At 44.1% G+C, this 20,794-nt stretch overlaps 1 protein-coding gene across 15 annotated transcripts in view; it reads right to left on the reverse strand.

Annotated features, from left to right (window-relative positions):
• TENM2 (teneurin transmembrane protein 2) overlaps nucleotides 1-20,794 on the reverse strand; it is a 3,817,113-nt gene that overhangs the window by 54,621 nt on the left and 3,741,698 nt on the right. For all 15 annotated transcript variants that reach the window (XM_074390353.1, XM_074390351.1, XM_074390352.1 and 12 more), the window contains 5 exons: nucleotides 14,290-14,500; nucleotides 9,033-9,152; nucleotides 4,925-5,186; nucleotides 3,908-4,175; nucleotides 438-581 (listed from right to left, as the gene is read on the reverse strand). In XM_074390353.1, the coding sequence (XP_074246454.1) occupies nucleotides 438-581; nucleotides 3,908-4,175; nucleotides 4,925-5,186; nucleotides 9,033-9,152; nucleotides 14,290-14,500 (1,005 nt within the window). The remainder of the gene's footprint in view (nucleotides 1-437; nucleotides 582-3,907; nucleotides 4,176-4,924; nucleotides 5,187-9,032; nucleotides 9,153-14,289; nucleotides 14,501-20,794) is intronic.

Raw genomic sequence — 20,794 nt, forward strand, 5'->3', positions numbered from 1 at the left:
GAGAGAGGGGAGGAGAAAAATTAGGAAGCCTCAATGTTTGGGGAGCTCCCCAACTTCTTCACAATGTGGAGAGAGCTGCAGTGGGAGAGGTAGACACCAGATGCTGTGGCATTGGGTAAAATGTCATGTGGGAGGATAACTGAAGAAGCCTGTATTCCCAACGTCCTGGTAGGCTGAGGCGAGAGGATTGCTTGAGGCTGGGAAGTTGAGGCTGCAGTGAGTTATGATGGCACCCTGGATGACAGAGCCAGACCCTGTCTTAATTTTAAAAAATCATAAATAAAAGGAGAAGGTAGGAAAATCTATGCATATTTTGAGCACTTGATGAAAAAATGATCGAGGGAAGGGGAGGTGGGACCACTTAAATGCTGAGGCTAGAGAAAAGATTCCAGAGAAGTGGCAAGGCTGTATTTGGGAAAGAAGATGTGTTCACGTACCACTTTTAACATTGAGGATGTGGTGTTTGTCCAGGGACCAGCCACCGAGGTTGGAGGGGTCCAGCTCGAATCCCTGAAGGAGGGCTGTCCTCTTCTCCCAGAGAATTAGACTGGGGCAGGTCTCATATTCAAACCCGACAGACACTGAAGGATAAAAGGGGTGGGGCAGAGTGAGAGAAAAGAGAGAGTTTACTTGATTACTCCAGAGCTCTCTAGCAAGAATGAGAAGCAGGTGTTCGCAGTAATACAGATTCTCTTCCAAAAACTCACTCAGAGGCAGGCTGATTGCTTTTCTCCTTGTTATTCTACAATATTAAATTCAGATTTTTAGCTGAACTCAACCTTGAAACTTTACACAGCCGTACTCTGTGGGGATGGAAAGGTCTTTCCAATGAACGACTGGCTTTCAGAAATGACCCCAGTGACACGGAGGGAAGAAAGGAATCATTTGAAAACCTGACACAATTCCCCTTTAGAGATGGACAGGAGACTGTTTCTCTCAGCCTGCTGTTCACGGCATGCATTTATTATATTTTGTGTTATTTATTTCCACTTACTAGGATAAAGCCCTTTGGGATCGTCCTGGCTCATTGACATGGAGATTCTGGGAGCAATAGCTTGTGTAAATTAAGGCACCTGGTGTGTTCACTCAGGATTCCAGAAAGTGCCCGGAGAGGCAGGCACCAGCAGGGGCATGGCCTGCCAGGTACATGGGGATTCAACAGGGAACAGAATCCGAAAGCTGTTTGTAAAAATCCTGCATTTGTCACATGGATAAATGGGAGAGAGAGGCGGAAATGAAGGACATTAGTCCTAGCTTGGCTCCAGGCTCACGCATCCTTGGGGCTCCATTTTCCCTGCGTGTAAAATGGGTTAAGTGAAGCCTCAATTTCTCAGAGAGATGTGCTAAGGAGAGATGGGATGAAGCGCTGAGATGCCATACATTTTTAATTGGAATGCCGCTCTAGAAATATGAGGCATTGTTATTATTGCCGTTCCTACTGCATTAAACTCTTAACTATGTGTGTCACCTCTGGGGATTCTCTGCAGCTTTAAAAAATTCCTGAGATATAGAAGTGTCAATAAGAGTGGAGGATGCATTTTTATCTTTAAAAAATCCTATATATTTCCTAGCTTGTCCTCTGAAAACGCCAAGAAACAAAGGCCAAATGACCAGGCCCAGCAGCAAAGAGAATTGCTAGTGCCTGGCTTGATATATTATTTCTCATTAAAAGGAATCAGGGCTTCTCGAAGAAATGGCTGGAGCAAGAAATGAACGCAATGCCACCAGCCTACTTTATCATACCAGATAGCAAGGAAGGAATCAAAATCTATTAGGGTCATGTCAAAAGGATCCGGGAGTGAGCTTGAAAAGGTGCCCACCGACCAAAGATGGGGCACTTTGGTCATTAGTAAGGATAATAACTTCCATGGACTGAAACATACTGGATGCATTTCAGTCCGTGAGTTCATAATGGTATTTAAGAAACATTAATTTGCCACCACTGGATGATGAATCAACTCATCACATTGAAAACTAGTAAATAAAGGGGAATAATCAAGCATGTATCTTTTCTTTCTTATTTGAACCATACTTGAAATAACCAAGCAGTTAAGGAGAAAGGATGTCTATATAAAAGTATTTCAGCTAATAGATGAAGAAGGAAGCATAGAATTAAAATATCATTTTGCAATCCCTAATGATTGGGTGGAGTAGGCAATGAGCATCAGTGGCTACTGAAATCATTAAAAAATACACAACTTGACTTTAGGCACCTCTTGATGAAAGGACCTAGCTCCACCTATCAAATTGTTCTGCCAAAACAAAAAATAAAAGAAATCAAACCTGAACCTGAGAAAGCTTCAAAACTCAACTGTCAATGATCAGGAGGCGGGGAACAGAGGAACAGGCCGAGATAAGGAAAGATTAAAGACATTTAAAAACAAGAGAAAGAGAAATCAACCAATTGCAAAAGGTGGATCTTAATGTGATCTTGAAACAAAGTATTAGTAGTTTATGGTATTTGCCAGGCAATTGAAATATTGAAATATGGTGATGAGCTATGTGAGGATATTAAGGAATTATTGTGTTTTTTTGTCGTGATAATGATATCATTTTTATGTTTTAGAAGACACTTTCCTAAATATTACCGATGAAATGGTGTGATGTCTAGGACTTGCTTCAGAATAATATGGGAGAAAGAGGAGTAGACAGAGGCATGAACAAACAGGCCTCATTGTTGATAATGGTAGGAGCTGGAGTATATGGAGGTGCATTACAATATTTAGTCTACTTTTTGACATCGACTGTCATTTTGATATTAGCTAAAGCCAGACAATAGATATATGTTATAGACAGATATATATATATTTCATTAGACTGTGTTGTGTATTAAATGCACTAGATACTCTGAGAACTTCTTACTATCTTAACTCCACTCACTGACGAGCCCCCAGGGCTGGATCCTGAGCAGGTGTAACCTGTTAGTTGCATGATACTTGGGCAACTTCCTTACTTTCTCCCTTCTGCCCCATCTGCACAATGGGGTTAAGAGAGTGCATACGTGAGGGGTTACTGAGAGGTTACCCAACACAAAGGATTTAGCACAAAGGGAATGTCTGACAAACACTGGCTGCCAATTATGGTGAAAATTTCTTAGGTTGCCAGTTTCTCAGTTTGGTAACTTACCTTTACAGTTCTTAAAATACACACACCTATTGGTGAAGAGAGCAGAGGATTCGGAATTTTAATTAATTCCTAGATCGCTTTCCACAAGTAGGAAGGTAGGTGAAGATTAATCCACAGCTCACAACTCTGATAACAGTAGGACACTTCTCTTATGAAGATCTTTAATAAGGGGGGGATTGTGATTCCTTCAAAAGGCAAAACCCTGGAACATAGCATGTGGCTTTCTGATCTTCTCAAACCCCATTTTCCGATTATTCAGGGCCATTCTGTGTCATTTACGAGTGCTCTATCTGGAACATGAACTAGCCCCTGACCATCTCTCTCCCTTCACCTTGAATATTTTCCTTTTCTACTACACTCCAGCTACACTGTCTACCAAACACAGCCTGCTCTTCTCTCTGCCTGAAATCCTTTTTTTTTTTTTTCTGATTTTCATGTGCTTCCTCCTTATCATTAAAGTCTCTGCTTAAATGCTGCCCTGCGGAGGCTTCTAAATGCGAAATGTCCTAAATGCTCATCACAGTTGCCCCTCCTCCCCAATATATATCCTTTACTTTTATTTTCTTATTGGCACTTATCCTGCTTGATATTTCCTTGTCTCATTTGTATTTATTGTCTCAATACCCCACCAAAATGTAAAGCCCCTGGAAGAGGATTTTTGTCTGTCTTCTTGACCATTGCGTCCTTGTCTACTGGAATAGTGCTTGGCATATCCTATGAACTTAATAAATATGGGTCGAATTAACACATGACTAAATCCATTGATCAAACCAAGACATACCAACAGCATCTGAGAGTCCATACACCCTCTGGCCATAAGCATCTGTCTTGTCCCAGATGAAGGTGTAGGCCAGGTTGGGAGAAGCCTGGAATGACTTCTGGAAGAGGTGCCCCTCCACGGCCACCATCAGGTGAACCCTAATGAGGTTCAGGGGCACTGTGGACTGGGTCATGGTGATCTTCAGCAGCGACCTGTACCCTGCGGTTCTGGAGCTCAGATAGCGAAGCTTCACATTGGAACCAGGGAGCTCGATTTCCTCATGAAGAACCTGGAGAGGAAACACGTGGCAGACACACACTTCAAACACACCTGTGCAGGTGAACTGCGTGTAGCCCCGATACCGTCTGTCTGCTCTGCCCTTCGCTGAGGTATCACATCCTGTGTGGGTGCGAGAACCACTTACCACCACTGAGAAAGAAAAAACAACAACAACTTTATCCTCCGTCATGGAGTGATGGGGCTGAGGTTATGATTTTTGGATTAATAATTATTGTTGGTCACTGTTGTGTTTCTTTTTAAAAAACCACACTGTTGGCAAAAGATGTAAATAAGAACAGCAGGCTTTATTGCTAGCTGCATGCAAGGAGGCCACGAGAGGCTGTAATTATATGAACCTACAACTTCCACTGACAATCCATATAAAGCAACAGGGAGGCAATAATGTAATATGCCCTCTGTCGTAACACCAACGTAGATCATTAAAGCACCTCTTACCATGTATCTCTGTGACTAACAGGAATAAAAAGCAGTTTGCAGGTGGGTTGTACATATGTATGTTGTTTTTATTTTATTAAAAGCTCTGATGACTGCCAAAGCCTTGAACTACTATCTGCAAACATCCAGAATAGCCAAGAGGGATTTGAACTTCCATCTCTGGTGGCTGTAAATTTTATTACGCTCCCACTTTCTTCACTCCCCTATAATATGAGTTTCTGGTCCACTCGGGGAGAAGCAGTGTCCAGTTGGTTCTGGTTAGGAGAGTCCTGAGAGTCCTGCCCTGGCCCCTGCCATTCCTACCTGGGTCTCAGGCACGATGGGATTCTGCCCAGGGGTAGCGCTGAAGAAGGTGGACAGCGGGGAGGAGATGATGATTGGATCCGGCCGGACAAATCCACTGAGGTCACAGCTGGGGATGGAGTTCTCCTCGGTCTTCATCACCAGGGTGTCCATGGCGTAAAAGCTGTTCCAGGGCAGCCACACAGTGCGCTCCTGGCTCATGAACGGGGCTCGCTCAAAGTGTAGAGTCAAGGAAGCACCTCCATTGGCGATCAGGTCGAACCTGGAGAGGGGGTAAATGGGCTGATGAGAGGGTGGACTCACCTTTAGACATGGCAGGATGCGTCTCCTCCTCCTCCCCTGATGGCCATGGGATGGGAAGAACACAGAGGAGAACACGGGCTTTGGAGACAGACAGTGGGGCTGGAACCCAAACTCTGTCACCTACTAGCTGTGTGGCAATGGGGAAGTTGCTAACCCTCTCTGAGCCCAAGTTTCTTCATTTGTAAAATGGGATTAATTACACCAATACACATGGCATGGATAAGAGTGAAACATGAGTGTAACAGAGCAGAGATCAATAAACTATGACCTATGAGCTAAATCCGGCCCACCACCTGTTTTGGTAAATAAAGTTTTTACTGGGCAGGGCACAGTAGCTCATCCCTATAATCCCAGCACTTTGGGAGGCCGAGGTGGGTGGATCATTTGAGGTCAGTACTTCAAGACCAGCCTGGCCAACATGGTGAAACCCTGTCTCTACTAAAAAAACAAAAATTAGCCAGGCGTGGTGGCGGGCACCTGTAGTCTCAGCTACTTGGGAGGTTACGCAGGAGAATTGCTTGAACCTGGGAGGCGGAGGTTGCAGCGAGCCGAGATCGCGCCACTGTACTCCAGCCTGGGTGAGAGGGCAAGACTCTGTCTCAAAAGAAAAAAAAGTTTTATTGGCATACAGCTACACCAGTTTGTTTATGTACCCTTTGGAGCTGCTTTCCTGCTATAATGGCAGAGCTGAGTTGTTGGTGACAAGCCACATGGCCAGCAAAGCCTAAACTAGCTGCTGTCTGGCCCGCTTCAGAAAACGTTTGCTCACCACTCACGTAAAGCACTAAGGACAGTCCTAGGCTAATAGAATGTTCAATAAATAGTGTAATTATAATGATACGACGTTAGGATACAAGGAGGAGCTCATTATAGCATTCTTCTAATCAGCCTCTGCTCTGTGGCTGATTTCCTTAAGCTATATTTCTGTTTGTTCTTTAAGAGCTGGACAGAGGTGTATTACCTGTAAAGCAGAATAAAGGAAGCTCTTTCCAATGAACACAAAAGAAGGACATTAAAAGAGAGAAGTATCTGGTTTTTTTTTTTTTTTTTTGAGATGGAGTTTCACTCTTGTTACCCAGGCTGGAGTGCAATGGCGCGATCTCGGCTCACCGCAACCTCCTCCTCCTGGGCTCAGGCAATTCTCCTGCCTCAGCCTCCTGAGTAGCTGGGATTACAGGCACGTGCCACCATGCCCAGCTAATTTTTTGCACTTTTAGTAGAGATGGGGTTTCACCATGTTGACCAGGATGGTCTCAATCTCTCGACCTCGTGATCCACCCGCCTCGGCCTCCCAAAGTGCTGGGATTACAGGCTTGAGCCACCGCGCCTGGCAGAAGTATCTAGTTTTAAGCTGTATCTCTCCTCTAGAATTTCATCTCTTTTTTTTTTGAGATGGAGTCTCGCTCTGTCACCCAGGCTGAAGTGCAGCGGCGCCATCTCGGCTCACTGCAACCTCTGCCTCCCAGGTTCAAGCAATTCTGCCTCAGCCTCCTGAGTAGTTGGGACTACAGTGTGTGCCACTACACCCGGCTAATTTTTGTATTTTTAGTAGAGATGGGGTCTTACCATATTGGCCAGGATGGTATCGATCTCCTGACCTCATGATCCGCCTGCCTCAGCCTCCCAGTGCTGGGATTATAGGCATGAGCCACCGCGCCTGGCCATAGAATTTCATCTCTTTGAGGGCAGTGGTGCTGTCTGTCTTGCTCCCTTTAGAATCCCCAGCAGCCAACAGAGTACTTGGATCACAGTAAAAACTCGGTAAAAATATACTTGACTTTCTGGTTTCATCCAATCTTAGTAACACATTTGGTGTTTTTTAGTAAATGTGAATGAACAGGGAGCATATAAATATTAAGGTAAATATCAGAGCATGCACAGTACAACAGTTATTAATCACTTTGTTTATGTGCTTATTTATTGAGCATACACACTGCTGGCATAGTCCTGCATAGGGTATAGAAGAGAGTCAAATGTCTTGAAGCCAAATTGTTCCTAGTTGGCACGATAGAATCAACTTGAGTATTTGGGACAGACGCCACTATGCAACAGATTGCGGGATTCCTCAGAGCTTTCCCAAGCACGTCCTGTGACTTCCACAGCTTTGCAACCTGAACAAGCTGGAGAGTCACTGATCCAGGAGGTTGGATAGATGATCTGGGAAGTGGACTTGGGCCACAATTACTCAGTTGGAAGAGATGCAGCAGAAAGGGACAAACAGCACATCAAGGACTCAGAAATGTCTTCTTCTGTTGTCTCATGGGACTTCAGAGCAATTGACTCAAGGATGTCAGTTTTTCAAGAAGTCTGGGACAGGGGCCACTGCTCATGCCTGTAATCCCAGCACTCTGGGAGGCCGAAGCGGGTGGATGACTGGAGGTCAGGAATTCGAGACCAACCTGGCCAACATGGTGAAACCCCGTCTCTACTAAAAATAGCTGGGCGTGGTGGTTGGGCACCTGTAATCCCAGTTACTTGGGAGGCTGAGGCAGGAGAATCGCTTGAACCCGGAAAGTGGAAGTTACAATGAGCTGAGATCACGCTATTGTACTCCAGCTTGGGGAACAAGAGCAAGACTCCTGTCTCAAAAAAAAAAAAACAAAGAAACAAAACCAAAACCAAAAACCAAACCAAACCAAAACAAAAAAACCCACTGGCTTTTCAGAATGACTAAGAGCCAAAGTAGTTTCGCAAGGCCCACGTCTGCCATCCTGTGCTTTAACATAATTAGATTTGGCTACAGAAATGTATGAGTGAGATATCAGAAATTTCATGAATATTGAAGATTTGATGTGAATCATTAGACTCTTTGTTTGGGTTTCAGAGGTGGGAAAATGAAGGTAGAGCTCCTGGGGGCTGGTGATTGTTGAAACTGCCTGTAAGGCTACCTTAGGGCATCAGAAAGAAAATAAGACCAGACTCTTCACCAGAGAAAGGTAAAAAATCCCTCTTCTTACCTCTGTGATACATCCAAGATTTTCCAGAGTGCATTTCCCAGAAAGAGTGTTGCATCAGATTTGTAACCACAGTTCCCTTTGCATTTAAAATAGAATGCCACAGTTGTGTGTGTGTCTGTGTGTTTTTTAGCCCAAAGTAAGTTAGTGTTTTCTCCCTCCTATAGATTTCTTTTCTTCTTCTTATCTTTTTCTTTAAATTTCTACTCTGTGCTGAAATGGATTAAGGAAATGACAGAGCTTTCATCTTGATGGGGGCTGAACGGGCACATGTTTCCAATCAGAAGATAATAGGAAAAGGTTGCCTCCTTCACACAGCAGGGTGACTGCTAAATGTATTTAATTAGACTTCTCTGATTACACGCCACCCCTCAAAACAGTAGCGAAAACAACACAACTCCTAAAGCCACAGATGAAAGCAGAAGGGGATCACCGCAGGACACTATGTCATGTGGATTCCTGTCACCCTGCACTGCCTTTGATTTAAAACAGGAGTTCTTTTCTAAGAGCTACCTTCCCTTCTTTTTCTAGAATCTGCCCCCACCCCAACACACACACACACACACACACACGCACACGCACACACGCACACACGAGCATTGACCTGACATTGAAAAAAGGAGAGTGGCTATGAGCTACACTAGGCAAGCTGGCTTTCCTATTTATTTTCTGTTTTTGATGCCACATCAAAAAGCATGAAATGTCTTTAGGGGAATCCTCACTAGGGGACTGGCCTGGTGGATATTCCAGCCTACCAGGGGGAACCCTGTGGTTCCATGCCAACAGCACCGTCTGTCTCTTTGCACACACATGCGGTCCTAAGTAGGTCCGAGCCCCAAAAGGCTACTTACGTGCCATCCTGGCGGGTGATGGTGTAGCCATATTTTGGGTACTTGACAAAAGACACATTCACACCGACCAGGGGAGTTCCGTCTGTAGTTACTACTTGGCCTCGGATGAGAGAAACCAAGCTGAGAAAGAAAGAAACAGAGGTCTTTGAGCCACATCCAGGAAACAGACAATTCTCCACTGCCTCTTCTCCCTCATCCTCAGTAGGCCCTCAGGTAAGGAGAAGACTTTCGACATTTACTTCTGGCTTCACACAACCACACTAGTGACATTTTGGGATGAAATCCATGGGCAGCATCTCCCATCACCGAGCTGGGCTGTGGGGTCTCCCGGGCACCTGCCTTCCACACTTGGCCTAGCTCCATTTCTTGACATCCTTTGGTTTTTGTTTGGCCCAAGCTTCAGGCTGTCCCTCATCACTCGCAGGTGCTCCTTAGCCTGGCACTGAGAATGCCATACTCAGGTGAGAACTTCCGCATCTGGATATTTATTTCCATTTTTTTGGCTTTGGAGAATGGTCATGTTACTCTTCTTGAGGCCAGAATGTCAGAGGGGGTAGTGGGGAGCACAGAGAGCCTTATGAGGCTGGGAAATACACAGGCATTGTCTTTTGTTGCCCTCTAGGAGCAAAATTTCTCATAATCCATGAGGGTCTGAGGAAAAGAGACGGGGGATGACATATATATATATATATATACACCCTTCAATATGCACATTCAGGAAAAGTGTGTTGTGTATTGACATTCATGAAGGATTCAGAAAAAACGAAAAAAAATTTGAAAAAAATGTGCTGTCTCAAAAAAACAAAGAAACAAAAGAAAAAACCAAAACCAAACCAAACCAAAACAAAAAAAACCCACTGGCTTTTAAGAATGAATAAGAGCCAAAGTAGTTTCGCAACACACATATTTTTTTCTGCTAGAACTATATTGGATTCTGGATTCCATGTTACTACATATTTCTCTTATGTCAAATTCCTATCTTGAAGGGTTTTGAAATCCCACCAATTTATTTCCAGTGTTACAGAACATCTCCCTCTTTCCAGACACAGTAACTAGAACTTTCCCACAAATCCCATTTCCAACAAGCTACCTCTGGGAAAGTCCTATAAAGCCAAAGAGATGCCATAATATTCTGCCCAAAGTCCATTGAGGGAGAATGCGCATGCCTCCTCTCACCTGAATTCTCTTGACTTCACAGAGAAATGGGACAATGAGAATCTCCATTCTGCAGCAAGCCCCCAGCTGACTGGGCAATATGGCAACAGAAGAGAGGTTCTCAGGCTCGCAGGGTCCTGGACACACTCCCGATTTCTGAACTAGGTGATCAACTGACCCATCCTTTGCCAGGATCTTGTCAAAGTCGGCTCGGTTTTTGGAATGCACTTACTTTTGCATCCCCGGGTGTCCTGAAAACTGGAGGGATGCTGTCTCCACGTATCTCTCTTTTTATTAGCAATACCCCCAGCTGTTCAACTCCAACCCTTTGATGATCTCAGGAGTGTTTAGACTGTTCCACTGACAGCTCTAATTGTCTGCTACTGGCTGCCTAACAAATGAATGCCATTTTTAGCTGGTTTAAACCACAGTGCTAGAATCTTTTAAAGTGGAAAACTAATTTATGAAAATAATCCTTTTGTTCAATTCCATTTTCTTATCTCAGCTCGGACTACGATTTCCTTAAGACCTTACCAGACGCTATTTTAAAATCAGTGATGTGTGTTGACGACCACCGAGTACACAGTGCTCGTGATGAGAAAACAAAATCCAGAGTACATTCCGCAGCAAAGGACCCCCGCCCTTCCTTTTTTCTACAACTGCTATTTCTTTTAAATCATTCCTGTAGCAGAAAGCTTTGCTGGGTGCCGTAGGAATAACAGCGGCTGTGTTGCCTGTGATTTCCATCCTCTATTTTTCAAATTGTTCCTTGCTCCTGGCTTCCTATCATTTCCAGGCAGTCAATTTGCAGGGAAGATTCAGCTAAGACATACTATCAGTTCATTCCTATTTATGATTATTGATGTGTAACAATTATCGCATTATCTAGATAGTGAGATCTGCTCTGTAAATTACAGTGGTGGAGTCGAGGCATTTTAGTTATTTTTGTATGCCATTATCTACGGGAACGCCTTTTTAGAAGTCTTGGATTTTCAAGTTCTTTTTCACTCCTAGCTTTGTCCTTCTGTTTGTCAGATGATAACGTACTGGGATTCACATGCTTACTGAACTTCAACCTATGTCTTGGAGTTACATTTCGTAGTTCTGAACTATGCATCCATGCAGACAGCTGGAGAGCCTCGGCTCATGTGGGTGGTGCCATTTATTGCTTACATTCAAAGCTTCAGGGAAGCTCTCTCTGAAGCCATGTTCTTTCAGGTGTCTTGGGTTGGTCTAGTCTACCAAATATTCTGGGGTTTCTGACTGTTCACCCATATTTTGGCTCTAGTTCAAGGTACCTTCTGGAAGTAGTAAGTATTCATGAGGAGAATACGATAAAATTAGAAGGGCCAGGTGAAGAAAGAGTGTGAAAGAGAAAATACCAGGAATTGACTGGGTCTAGGGTAGAAATAATGAGAGGTTAATTAGGAAGCAGATTGAAACAGACTTTCAGAGGTTGCACAGGCCTTCAGAGGATGTACAGGCCTTCAGCGGATACATTTGCAGTATAAGCAAACTATAAACCCCACTGAAATGCTTACGGTCCAGTGAAAGCTCTGCCCAGTCACGGGTTTCTGGCAAGATGAATTATGTTCACAATTAAAAGGAAGCATACAGAATCTGTTCTAGAACTAGGATTCAACAAGCAGAGTAAATACGTTTTATTTATCAGAGCTCTGTGGTTTCTTTCATTTTTTTTGAGAGGTTCTTCTACTAAAAGACACCATAATAATACTGTGTACAGTATATGTCAAAGTCAAATAAAATAGATGAATCTCTAAATTTAAAATGTTTTATTTAGGAAGCCAGAATTGCAATTCGGGGCATACACATAGCGGGTAGTCTTCAGGATGTCTGAAGAACAAAGAGAAGTTTGGAGGTTTTATAAGGAGAAGTGTTACTTATTTATTTATTTTTTTTAAAGATGGAGTCTTGCTTTGTCACCCAGACTGGAGTGCAATGGCATGATCTCCACAAACCACAACCTCCGCCTCCTGGATTCAAGCAATTCTCCCGCCTCAGCCTCCTGAGTAGCTGGGATTACAGGTGTGCACTACCACACCTGGCTATTGTTTTATATTTTTAGTAGAGATGGGGTTTCACCATGCTGGCCAAGCTGGTCTCGAACTCCTGACCTTGTGATCTGCCCACCTAGGCCTCCCAAAGTGCTGGGATTACAGGCATGAGCCACCGCGCCTGGCCTACTTATCCTTTTAGAAGACAATTCACTGGGACTGGTAAAGTTTTGGTGATCTGGTGAGTTCTGATTGGTGAATTATGGCGGTGGGTAAAACTAGTCTTAGAGTCACAGCAGGTTGTTTCAGTAGCTATTAGATCAGCTGGTTTCAGGTTACAGCAGGCAGTTTCAGTAGCCAGGCCTGGGGAGAATTACATTTCTAGGGCAACGTGACGTACCCAGAGCGCTTTCTCTTCCTGGCCTCTTGACTCTGCTTTAGTTGGGTATGACAAGAATGACCCAATTCGTCTGATCAACTTTTACATATTTAATAATGTTATCCTAATTTTACTCATCAAGAAAATGAGGTTTATGAGCCCAACATGCTATCGCTAGGAGGTGTCAGGGCTGAAATAGAAGAGGGCTGAGATTATTTTTACTTTTCTATTATTTCTTTTTCTATTTTATTTTTAGTGAAATGAGAACAGAGAGAAGCAAAAGTTGTTGGCCTAAGGTGACCTTGGGAAGACAGTCATACTCAAAAGAGCAGCAACTGGGGCTCTCCAACTTTCCAGAGAGCTCTAAGGGGCTGCAGAATTAGCTATGCTGCCACGCATCCCACCATCACTGGGCTCTCTCTCGGTGGGGGGCTGAGTCGGAGTCCGGGCCTGATGAAAGGGTCACCAGGGGAGCTTTAAGAGAATCACTCATAAAGTTAGGGGCTCCCGTAAGAAGGGCAGTCTGGTATTTCTTCCCAGCTTGGAAACCTGGAGAAGTAGCATACTTTCTGAGTTGCTCCCGGGCCTATGTGAGTCAGGATAAAGAGAAATAAGAGAAAATGGCACAATGGGGGTTGTCATGGCTACAAAGGGGCCAGGACCATCCTGCCCAAGTTCCTAGTACCTAGAAGTTTTGTGAAAAAGGACCTGACCAGCAGTTTTTATTTCTTGATGTGAAGGAGCACAGAGATGGGGTGGGGCACCCCCAATTAGACCATGCCCCTCCTTCTTGCATCAGCATACACCATTGACATCTGGACCTGGACCAACTGAGAGGGAGATCAATCAAGGATGGCCAAGCCGTAAGAAGACCCCCCAGCCTCTCCTACCCCTCTTCTCTACCCTCAGAATCAGACACAGTGCTTAGCAAAGAGAAGGGGATAGGGTGGTAGGGAAGTGTCTCCAAGACTAACCTTCCCCATGCTCTCTTCTCCAGGAGCATAGTTCTAAATTGTCCTCGGGTGATACTGAAGACAAAATGAACCTAGATCTTGACCCTGGAATATTCATAAGCCTCAAATGAGCAACTAAGAGCAGTAATACACTGGAGAGAACGAGGGGTGAAAGGCAGCAGCACAATGCCTCGCATCAGTAGGTAATCAGGAGACGCCATACATGGGATTGTTGTGTGGATTCGAGATTATCTACACAAAGTCTCTGGCTCATCCTAAGTGCTCAATAAATTCTTGCAACCAGCATCATCTTGACTCTAAGATGCCACCGAATGACAGGTTTTGTTATCAAGTTAATACAGCTTTCATAAACACTCTATTGAATGAACTATTTCAGCAATGCTCCAACAAAAGCCACCATCAGAGGCATTATAAAGGCGGATTTAATACAATGACAATAACATCATTAAAGAGACAGAGCTTAAAAATGATATACAAACCAGGGAATCAACAGGTGTCTCCTGCAGGTTCTGGGTTAAAGGTGGTCACACGCTGCAAAGGCACTAAGGCTCTGTTCTGAAGCCCAACACAGAGTGAGAAAAGGGCACTTCTGTGAGGCTCCCTTGGAGGGAGCTGCCTCTAGGGGGGCAGATTCCAGGCGAATTGGGTCCCCAGAAAAGCTGGAGCACTTCTTCCGGCTCCAACAGGAAGAAAATCAGTGACTTTAGCAGCTTGCAGGGACAGAGGGTGCCTACCTGCTGTTGAAAGGGTTCTCTCCAGGAATGATGTGGGTGCTATCCTTGCCTGCCAAGAGCTTGATACGGTCATAGAAGGACTTCACCGCAGGCCAATCCGTCTGGCCCTGCTGAATGATGTCCAGTGGGTCCCGGGACCCCCGGCAGAGCAGGCTGTTCTGACAGGCTGACTGTAGGCAGCAGTCAGGGTCCAGGCAATCCACCAGGCCATCTGGAAGGGCAGAGGCAGAGCCAGAGTCAGCAGATTTCACAGCATAAATCTGTCTGGAGACACTGACACCTTTGTTACCAGCACAGACATGAGCTGCATCGAATGTACCCAAGGGCCTGAGGTGGCAGGTTTCACACAGCAAGCCTCATCCATTTCCAATCTATACATAGAGAAGATCAAAGATGGAAAGAACATAATTTAAAATGTTGACAAATGGTTATCCCCATACAGCAGATGAGTGTGTTTCTCTTCTTTACTGTGCTTTTCTGGAATGTCTACTTTTTTTCTACTATGAGCAAGTAGTATTTGAGGGGAAAAGTAAACACAAACACTTTGCTTTTAAACAACACAGCACAGCAAATTACCCACAGCCAGTTCCCAGGGGTCTGCGCTAATGAGTGCACAAGTAATCAGCACGCATGGAGTTTCTGGCTGGGCATGGTGGCTCACGCCTGTAATCCTAGCACTTTAGGAGGCTGAAGCAGAAGGATCGCTTGAGCTCAGGAGTTCAAGACCAACCTGGGCCACATAGTAAGACCCTGTCACTATTAAAAACACAAATTTTAAATCAAATTAAAAAAAACCCCAAATGCATGGAATTCCTTAAATCTCACTTTAATGGAGAAGAGTGTTCTATCCCACTCTCTCTCTGAGCCAGGAAGGAAACTGCTGGCCAATTGGAAATCCAGGCGCTGTGAGTTTTACGTTTTCTAGGAAAGGTGGAGAAATGGCTTCGTCTTGGGAATCTGGAAATGAAGGCGTCAGTTTATGCAGTCGTTTCTGGTTCTGTCTTCCTGTATGCCCTCAGGACTTGGAACATTCTGATGTACTTGCCTAGAGTCCTGTGTCTTCGTCCCTTTACCTGGGCTGATTCCTCTTTACTCAACTATCATTCAACAAATATTTGAGTGGTGTCCATGTGCTGGAAACAAGAGAGAGAGTAAAGAACCAAGGTGCCTATCTTTAAGGAGCTGATGGTAGAGTGGGGAAACTGACAGGACTGACTCATCCTTTAAAATCATGTTTAGGTGTGGCCTCTTCTTCTAGGAAGCCTTCCGGATGATGCCCCTGGCCAGGTTATTGCAACATACTGAATGTCTGTGATCCTTCAAAGTTCTTAAGCTGAAAATTTAACTTCCAATATGATGGTATTAGGAGCTGGGCTTTTGGGATGTAATTAAGTCATGAGGTTGGAACTCTTATAAATGGATAAGTGTCCTTATAAATGAGACCCCAGAGAGCACTTTAGTACTCTTTCTGCCATCTGTGGACACAGCAAGACGACTGCAGTCTATTAACCAAGAATCAGGCCCTCACCAGACACTGAATCTGCTGGTGCCTTGATCTTGGACTTCCCAGCCTCCAGAACTGTGAGAAATAAATGTTTGTTGTTTAAGCCCCCCAGTCGATGGTATTTTTGTTGTAGCAGCCTAAACTGACCAAGACAGTTAGGAATTCCTGTTCTGTACCTCCCTGAATCAGAGGTTGTCAAAGAAGCATTCTGCATCAGAATCCTGCGGGAAGAATAAACGTCCCACCCCCTCTCTCCCCTAGGAGAGCCTTCAGGAACAGGCCCTGGAATCTGCATTTTAAACATGATTCTCAGGTGATTCTAATGCACAATACAATTTAAAAACCATTGTTAATGCCAACTTTCTTGTGCTGGAATTAATGACCTCTTTATGCTGGTCTCTCTGTCTGGAAAATGAGCTGTTTGAAGAGAAGAATGATTTCTTATTAATTTTACATTCATTCCTCTCTTAGTACCAAGCACAGAACTGAGCACTCAACAGATACTTGTTGAATGAATAAAATGACTGTTTCTCATTCCTCACATGTCCGTGAGGGCTGAAGATGGGAATGTTTAGGGCAGTGTTTGCTCCTTGGAATTTCTGATAAGAACGAATTCGTTAGCCAATCCTTATTCACTCAGCTGGGAACTGATTGAACGCACAGTAGAGAAGCCTGGAGAATGACTTGCTTGTACCTCCTGGATTTGATAGCAAGGCATTTTATTTTCTGGACCATAATTAGACTCATAGAAACATGCACTCAAACCCTGAGCTGTGCCTTGACAAACACTTGGACTGGAACGCTGAATCAGAGGCCTGGCTGGGTGCTTTAAATTTACTACAATGTAATTTTTTGGCATTACCCTTTTCGTTTGCTTCCACTAATGAAAATGAAATATGTAATTTCACCAAAGTTCCACTGTAATTTAGCAATTAATGTGCAATTATTTTAATGCATTACTTTCTTTTTAGCAAACAAACGAATTAGGAGGTTGCATGTTTTGCTTGGTTTTAAATTACGAAAACTAGCCTCTCATTTTCCACATGGGCAAATGTTGCTCATGTGCCTCGTAACACATTTAGATTTACACAATTTCCTAGAAATGCAGACACAGGAGGGTGAGCAGGCATGCACACTTTAAATTTAGAGACTTTCGAAATCAAGCCTCTCAATGTCTCAGGCTGATGTGCTGGCCATGTCGAATACTTCTCGGCTCCCCGGAGCCTGGTAAACCTCAGACCCTAGAAACAGCACTGAAGACCGTATCTTAGTAGCAGGATGATATTTAGGTATTGTTTCAGAATGACATTCAGGTGTCCAATCTGGGTACGAGGGCCATTGGCAGAATAAGAAAAAGAAGAAGAAAAGCGCATAGAGTTCTGCCTTGAACATCACCTTCCACAGGCGCCTTCACTAGACAGAAAGGCTGTACCACGGAATGCCTGTTTCAGATTTAAAAAATAACCTGCTGAGATACGCTGGCAGGGCTTCATTCAGCAGTCACAAGAAGCTTCTCAGGTGAAAAGAAACCCACTGCTGTTAGCACTATAGATTTCTTTAAGGTCACTGGCCTCTTGCGATTAGGGGTACCCTCCATCTCCGGTGGCCTTTCCCTCCTGAAGCTGGGAAGTTTTTCCTCCCCCTCCAAGCCATTCACCACCTGCTCCATGGAACCACCTTGAGGACTTTTTTGGGCTCAAAAAGTAACTTAAGACAGTTTTCCTATTAAGCTCTGAACATCGGCCTTGCTCCTCCACCTCCAGCCTGCCACTCTTTCTGGGCTTACGACTGCTTCGAAACTGTGAACCTCAAATTTCCCCACTGTTTTGTTGATTCTGGGCTTTTGATTCAAGGGCCCGTCTGGCAGGAGATGGCCTAAACACATCAGCAATAGTAGATGACAAATCCCAAAACAGAAAAGAAAAAAAAGGATACAAATGATTTCCTCCTACATATTTACATGTACCTGCTCCAGAGATTGCACATTTGGGGTTCTACCCATTATTAAGTAGGAGCCTACGTTATGCCTATAATGACCTTATCATGCTGCGTGATTATGGGCTGCAGCCGCCAAACACTTTCAGACGACACTGTGAACTTCAAATTGGCACTCCAATCTCCCAGTGGCCTGTCAGTCACGAGGATCGCGTCTTTATGCCAGCAAGCCCCTTGGATGGAGTCTGACATTGCAATCTTCAGTAAATTACCCTGTCACTGACAATCTTGCAGTTATCTCGCAAACAATCAAGCAGGCAATCAAACTGTTCTGAATTGCCAGTTCAGGACCTGAGAGGCGGCCCATGTCTCCATTCAACAGCGGAGGGAAAGCGGCCCGGCCCTCCTATGACATTGGACGATTTATTTATTTATTTATCTACCTACTCATTTGTTAGCGTGCTTGGCGTTTTCCTGGGGAAGGGGGTGAGGATGGTGGGAGAGGTTTTGCGGAGTCCTCAAACAGGGTCCAATACTGACTCAGCAGTTACGGGAAAGTGACTTAGGTCTTCCTGATCAGCCCTCGCTGCAGTGGCATATGTCTGCTTCATTTTACCTCACTCAGTGAAATGGGGCCAAAAAGAATTATCTAGGTGTTTTCCGTCAGAACGGACGCTAAATCACACCTCTGGCTCTATTCTACATGTGCACATCGTCAGCTAATTGTAATGACAATTTCAGAGAAATGTGATCATGGAGAAACTTTCTGGGAACGATACCAAGGCATTTCATTTACTGTTTTTGATAAAGCAAATCAGAAAGACTCTTCCATAACAGTTCTGGCAACGTGAAACAGGTTCATTAATGCTGAATCGAAGCCTTTGGATTAGCAGTCCCAAGGTAAGAAGCCAAAAAGTCTACACAGCATCAGAAGTGAGAGCCTGGCCTCTGGAATCAGATGGATTTGGGTTTGAAGCCCATCTCTGCTAGTTTCCTGGCTGTGTGAGCTTGGAAAGGTAATCAGCCTTGCTGAACAGGGGTTTCTTTGCCTTTAAAACCGAGTTCCAATTGCACATATGCCATAGGGTTATGTGATAGAGAATAAATGAATTTTATTATCTATCTATCTATCTATATATGACACACACATATATGTTTTTGTGTGTCAGTCTGGTATATAGCATATGTTCAATGGACTATAACTATAACCATAAATGCCTTGAAGTCTTCAACTTTTTCATTAAAAAAACAGAGGCAAAAGTAAATGAAATTAATATTCCCTTATATTGAGAGTCATTTTCTGGTATAGGCTATGGGCTGGTTGAATATTGGCAAAAATACTTTATTTCCAAATAGTGATAGGTTAATTATAATAATAGTAATAACAGATGCGATAGATTGAGCAGAATTTACACATATTCTTTATTTAAAGGTTCATGGCAACCCTGTGACACAGAGTAATCTAACTCTTAAATGTCAGATTATAGGACAAGGTGTCTGGGTTTTGAATCCCAGATTAGCTATTATCTAGCTGTCGACCATGGACAGTTAACTGCTCTGTGCCTCAGTTTCCCTCATGTATCAAATGGAGATGATGATGATGATGATGATGGTGGAAAGTGCTGCTGGCAGGGTTAAAGCAGAGCAGTGTCATATAATGAGTGCTAAGTACATCGTCTTAGCACCATTATCACCATGCCACCCACTCTATACCCACCTACAGAGGATGCAGCTGGGGACTGGAGAAGGTGAACATCCAAGTGGCTAAGAAGCAGCTATGAATAAGAAGTAGAGAAAGGCAACTGATGAGATTATCACCCTTTGTCTTCATTATTAGAAGGGGTGACACTTCCTTCCCCATGGAAGTCTGAAGACAAGAAAGTGGACGCCCATCTACAGGGGAAGGTGTGGGCAGCTGTGAGATTTAATCACTTCTGAAGGCCTGTTTGCTCCTACAGCTGGGAAAGAATTTGGCTGGCTGAAATGAGCATCTGAAGAGGAATCAACATGAGAAACCAGATGCCTGGGAATTTATTCCTGGCATTGTAGGCTGCAGAGGACCACACAATTTACCTGTGAGACACAATCCTCTTCCAGCTGTTTACCATTTGTGCAAGGTGGCACTCACTTTTGTGCTGGCTATAGATGTCCAGCCCCTGTCTAGTGTGCTCTGCTAGATTTTAAAAGGAGCTCCTAACTAGTGAAGAGATTTAAGCTCAAAGACTTCATTGAAAGCTTACTAGTATATCTATGCTCAGGAGAAAGGAGGCTCTGTGTAGATGGAGAGGCTGTAAACCACCACCATAAGCATCTGGAGCCTTCGGAGCTGCCTGAAACATGTACACCTTTCTGCCTGGAGGAGGCTGTGTGAGTTCTTGAATTATTCTCATAGGAGATGGCTCTAGGAGAAGATGTTGATTTCACTTATTTTATTCTTTGATCTTCTGGGCAGGTTATAGAGAATTTGAATGGAAGCATTTTGTTCAACTTTTCTCCCTATAGCTTGGTTTGCAAGTGACTCCCTCTCCATGAAAGCATGAACTCCCCGGCTTTCTTAGGTAGTGAAGGCTTCAGAGGGACACCTACGTTTACTTTTCTCAGTTCTGTTTTGTGACAGAGTCGTACAGATGCAGGTGCTGTGGATGGCTCTGCTAGCGTCTGCACGCAGCTGCTGGTTGGGGACTGGTCAGAAGCTTAGATTTAAAAATAAACTGTACTCTTTGCAGACATGGTTTCGCAGAGGTTCCACCAACTACCAAATCTACCTTTCCTACTCATTGGGCCAGGAGGCCGTAGAGTGGATTAGTTAAAAACACGAACTTTGAAGAGTACTCTCCCACCCATTGATAGGATGTTCAAGAACAGACAAAGTTAATGATGACAGAAAGTTAGAAATGTAGTTACCCTGATGAGCAGGTATTAGCCAGGAAAGGGCACAGGGAAACTTTCTGGGCACTGGGCATGTTCTTGATCTTCATCTTGATCACTTGGCTCCCCAAGTGAATTGGCAAAGTGAGGGCAGTGAAGGTTATACACACAGGATTGCTGGGAGGATCAACAGAGGTA

Source organism: Saimiri boliviensis, chromosome 20 (genome assembly GCF_048565385.1).
Source record: "Saimiri boliviensis isolate mSaiBol1 chromosome 20, mSaiBol1.pri, whole genome shotgun sequence".
Lineage (NCBI taxonomy): Eukaryota > Metazoa > Chordata > Mammalia > Primates > Cebidae > Saimiri > Saimiri boliviensis.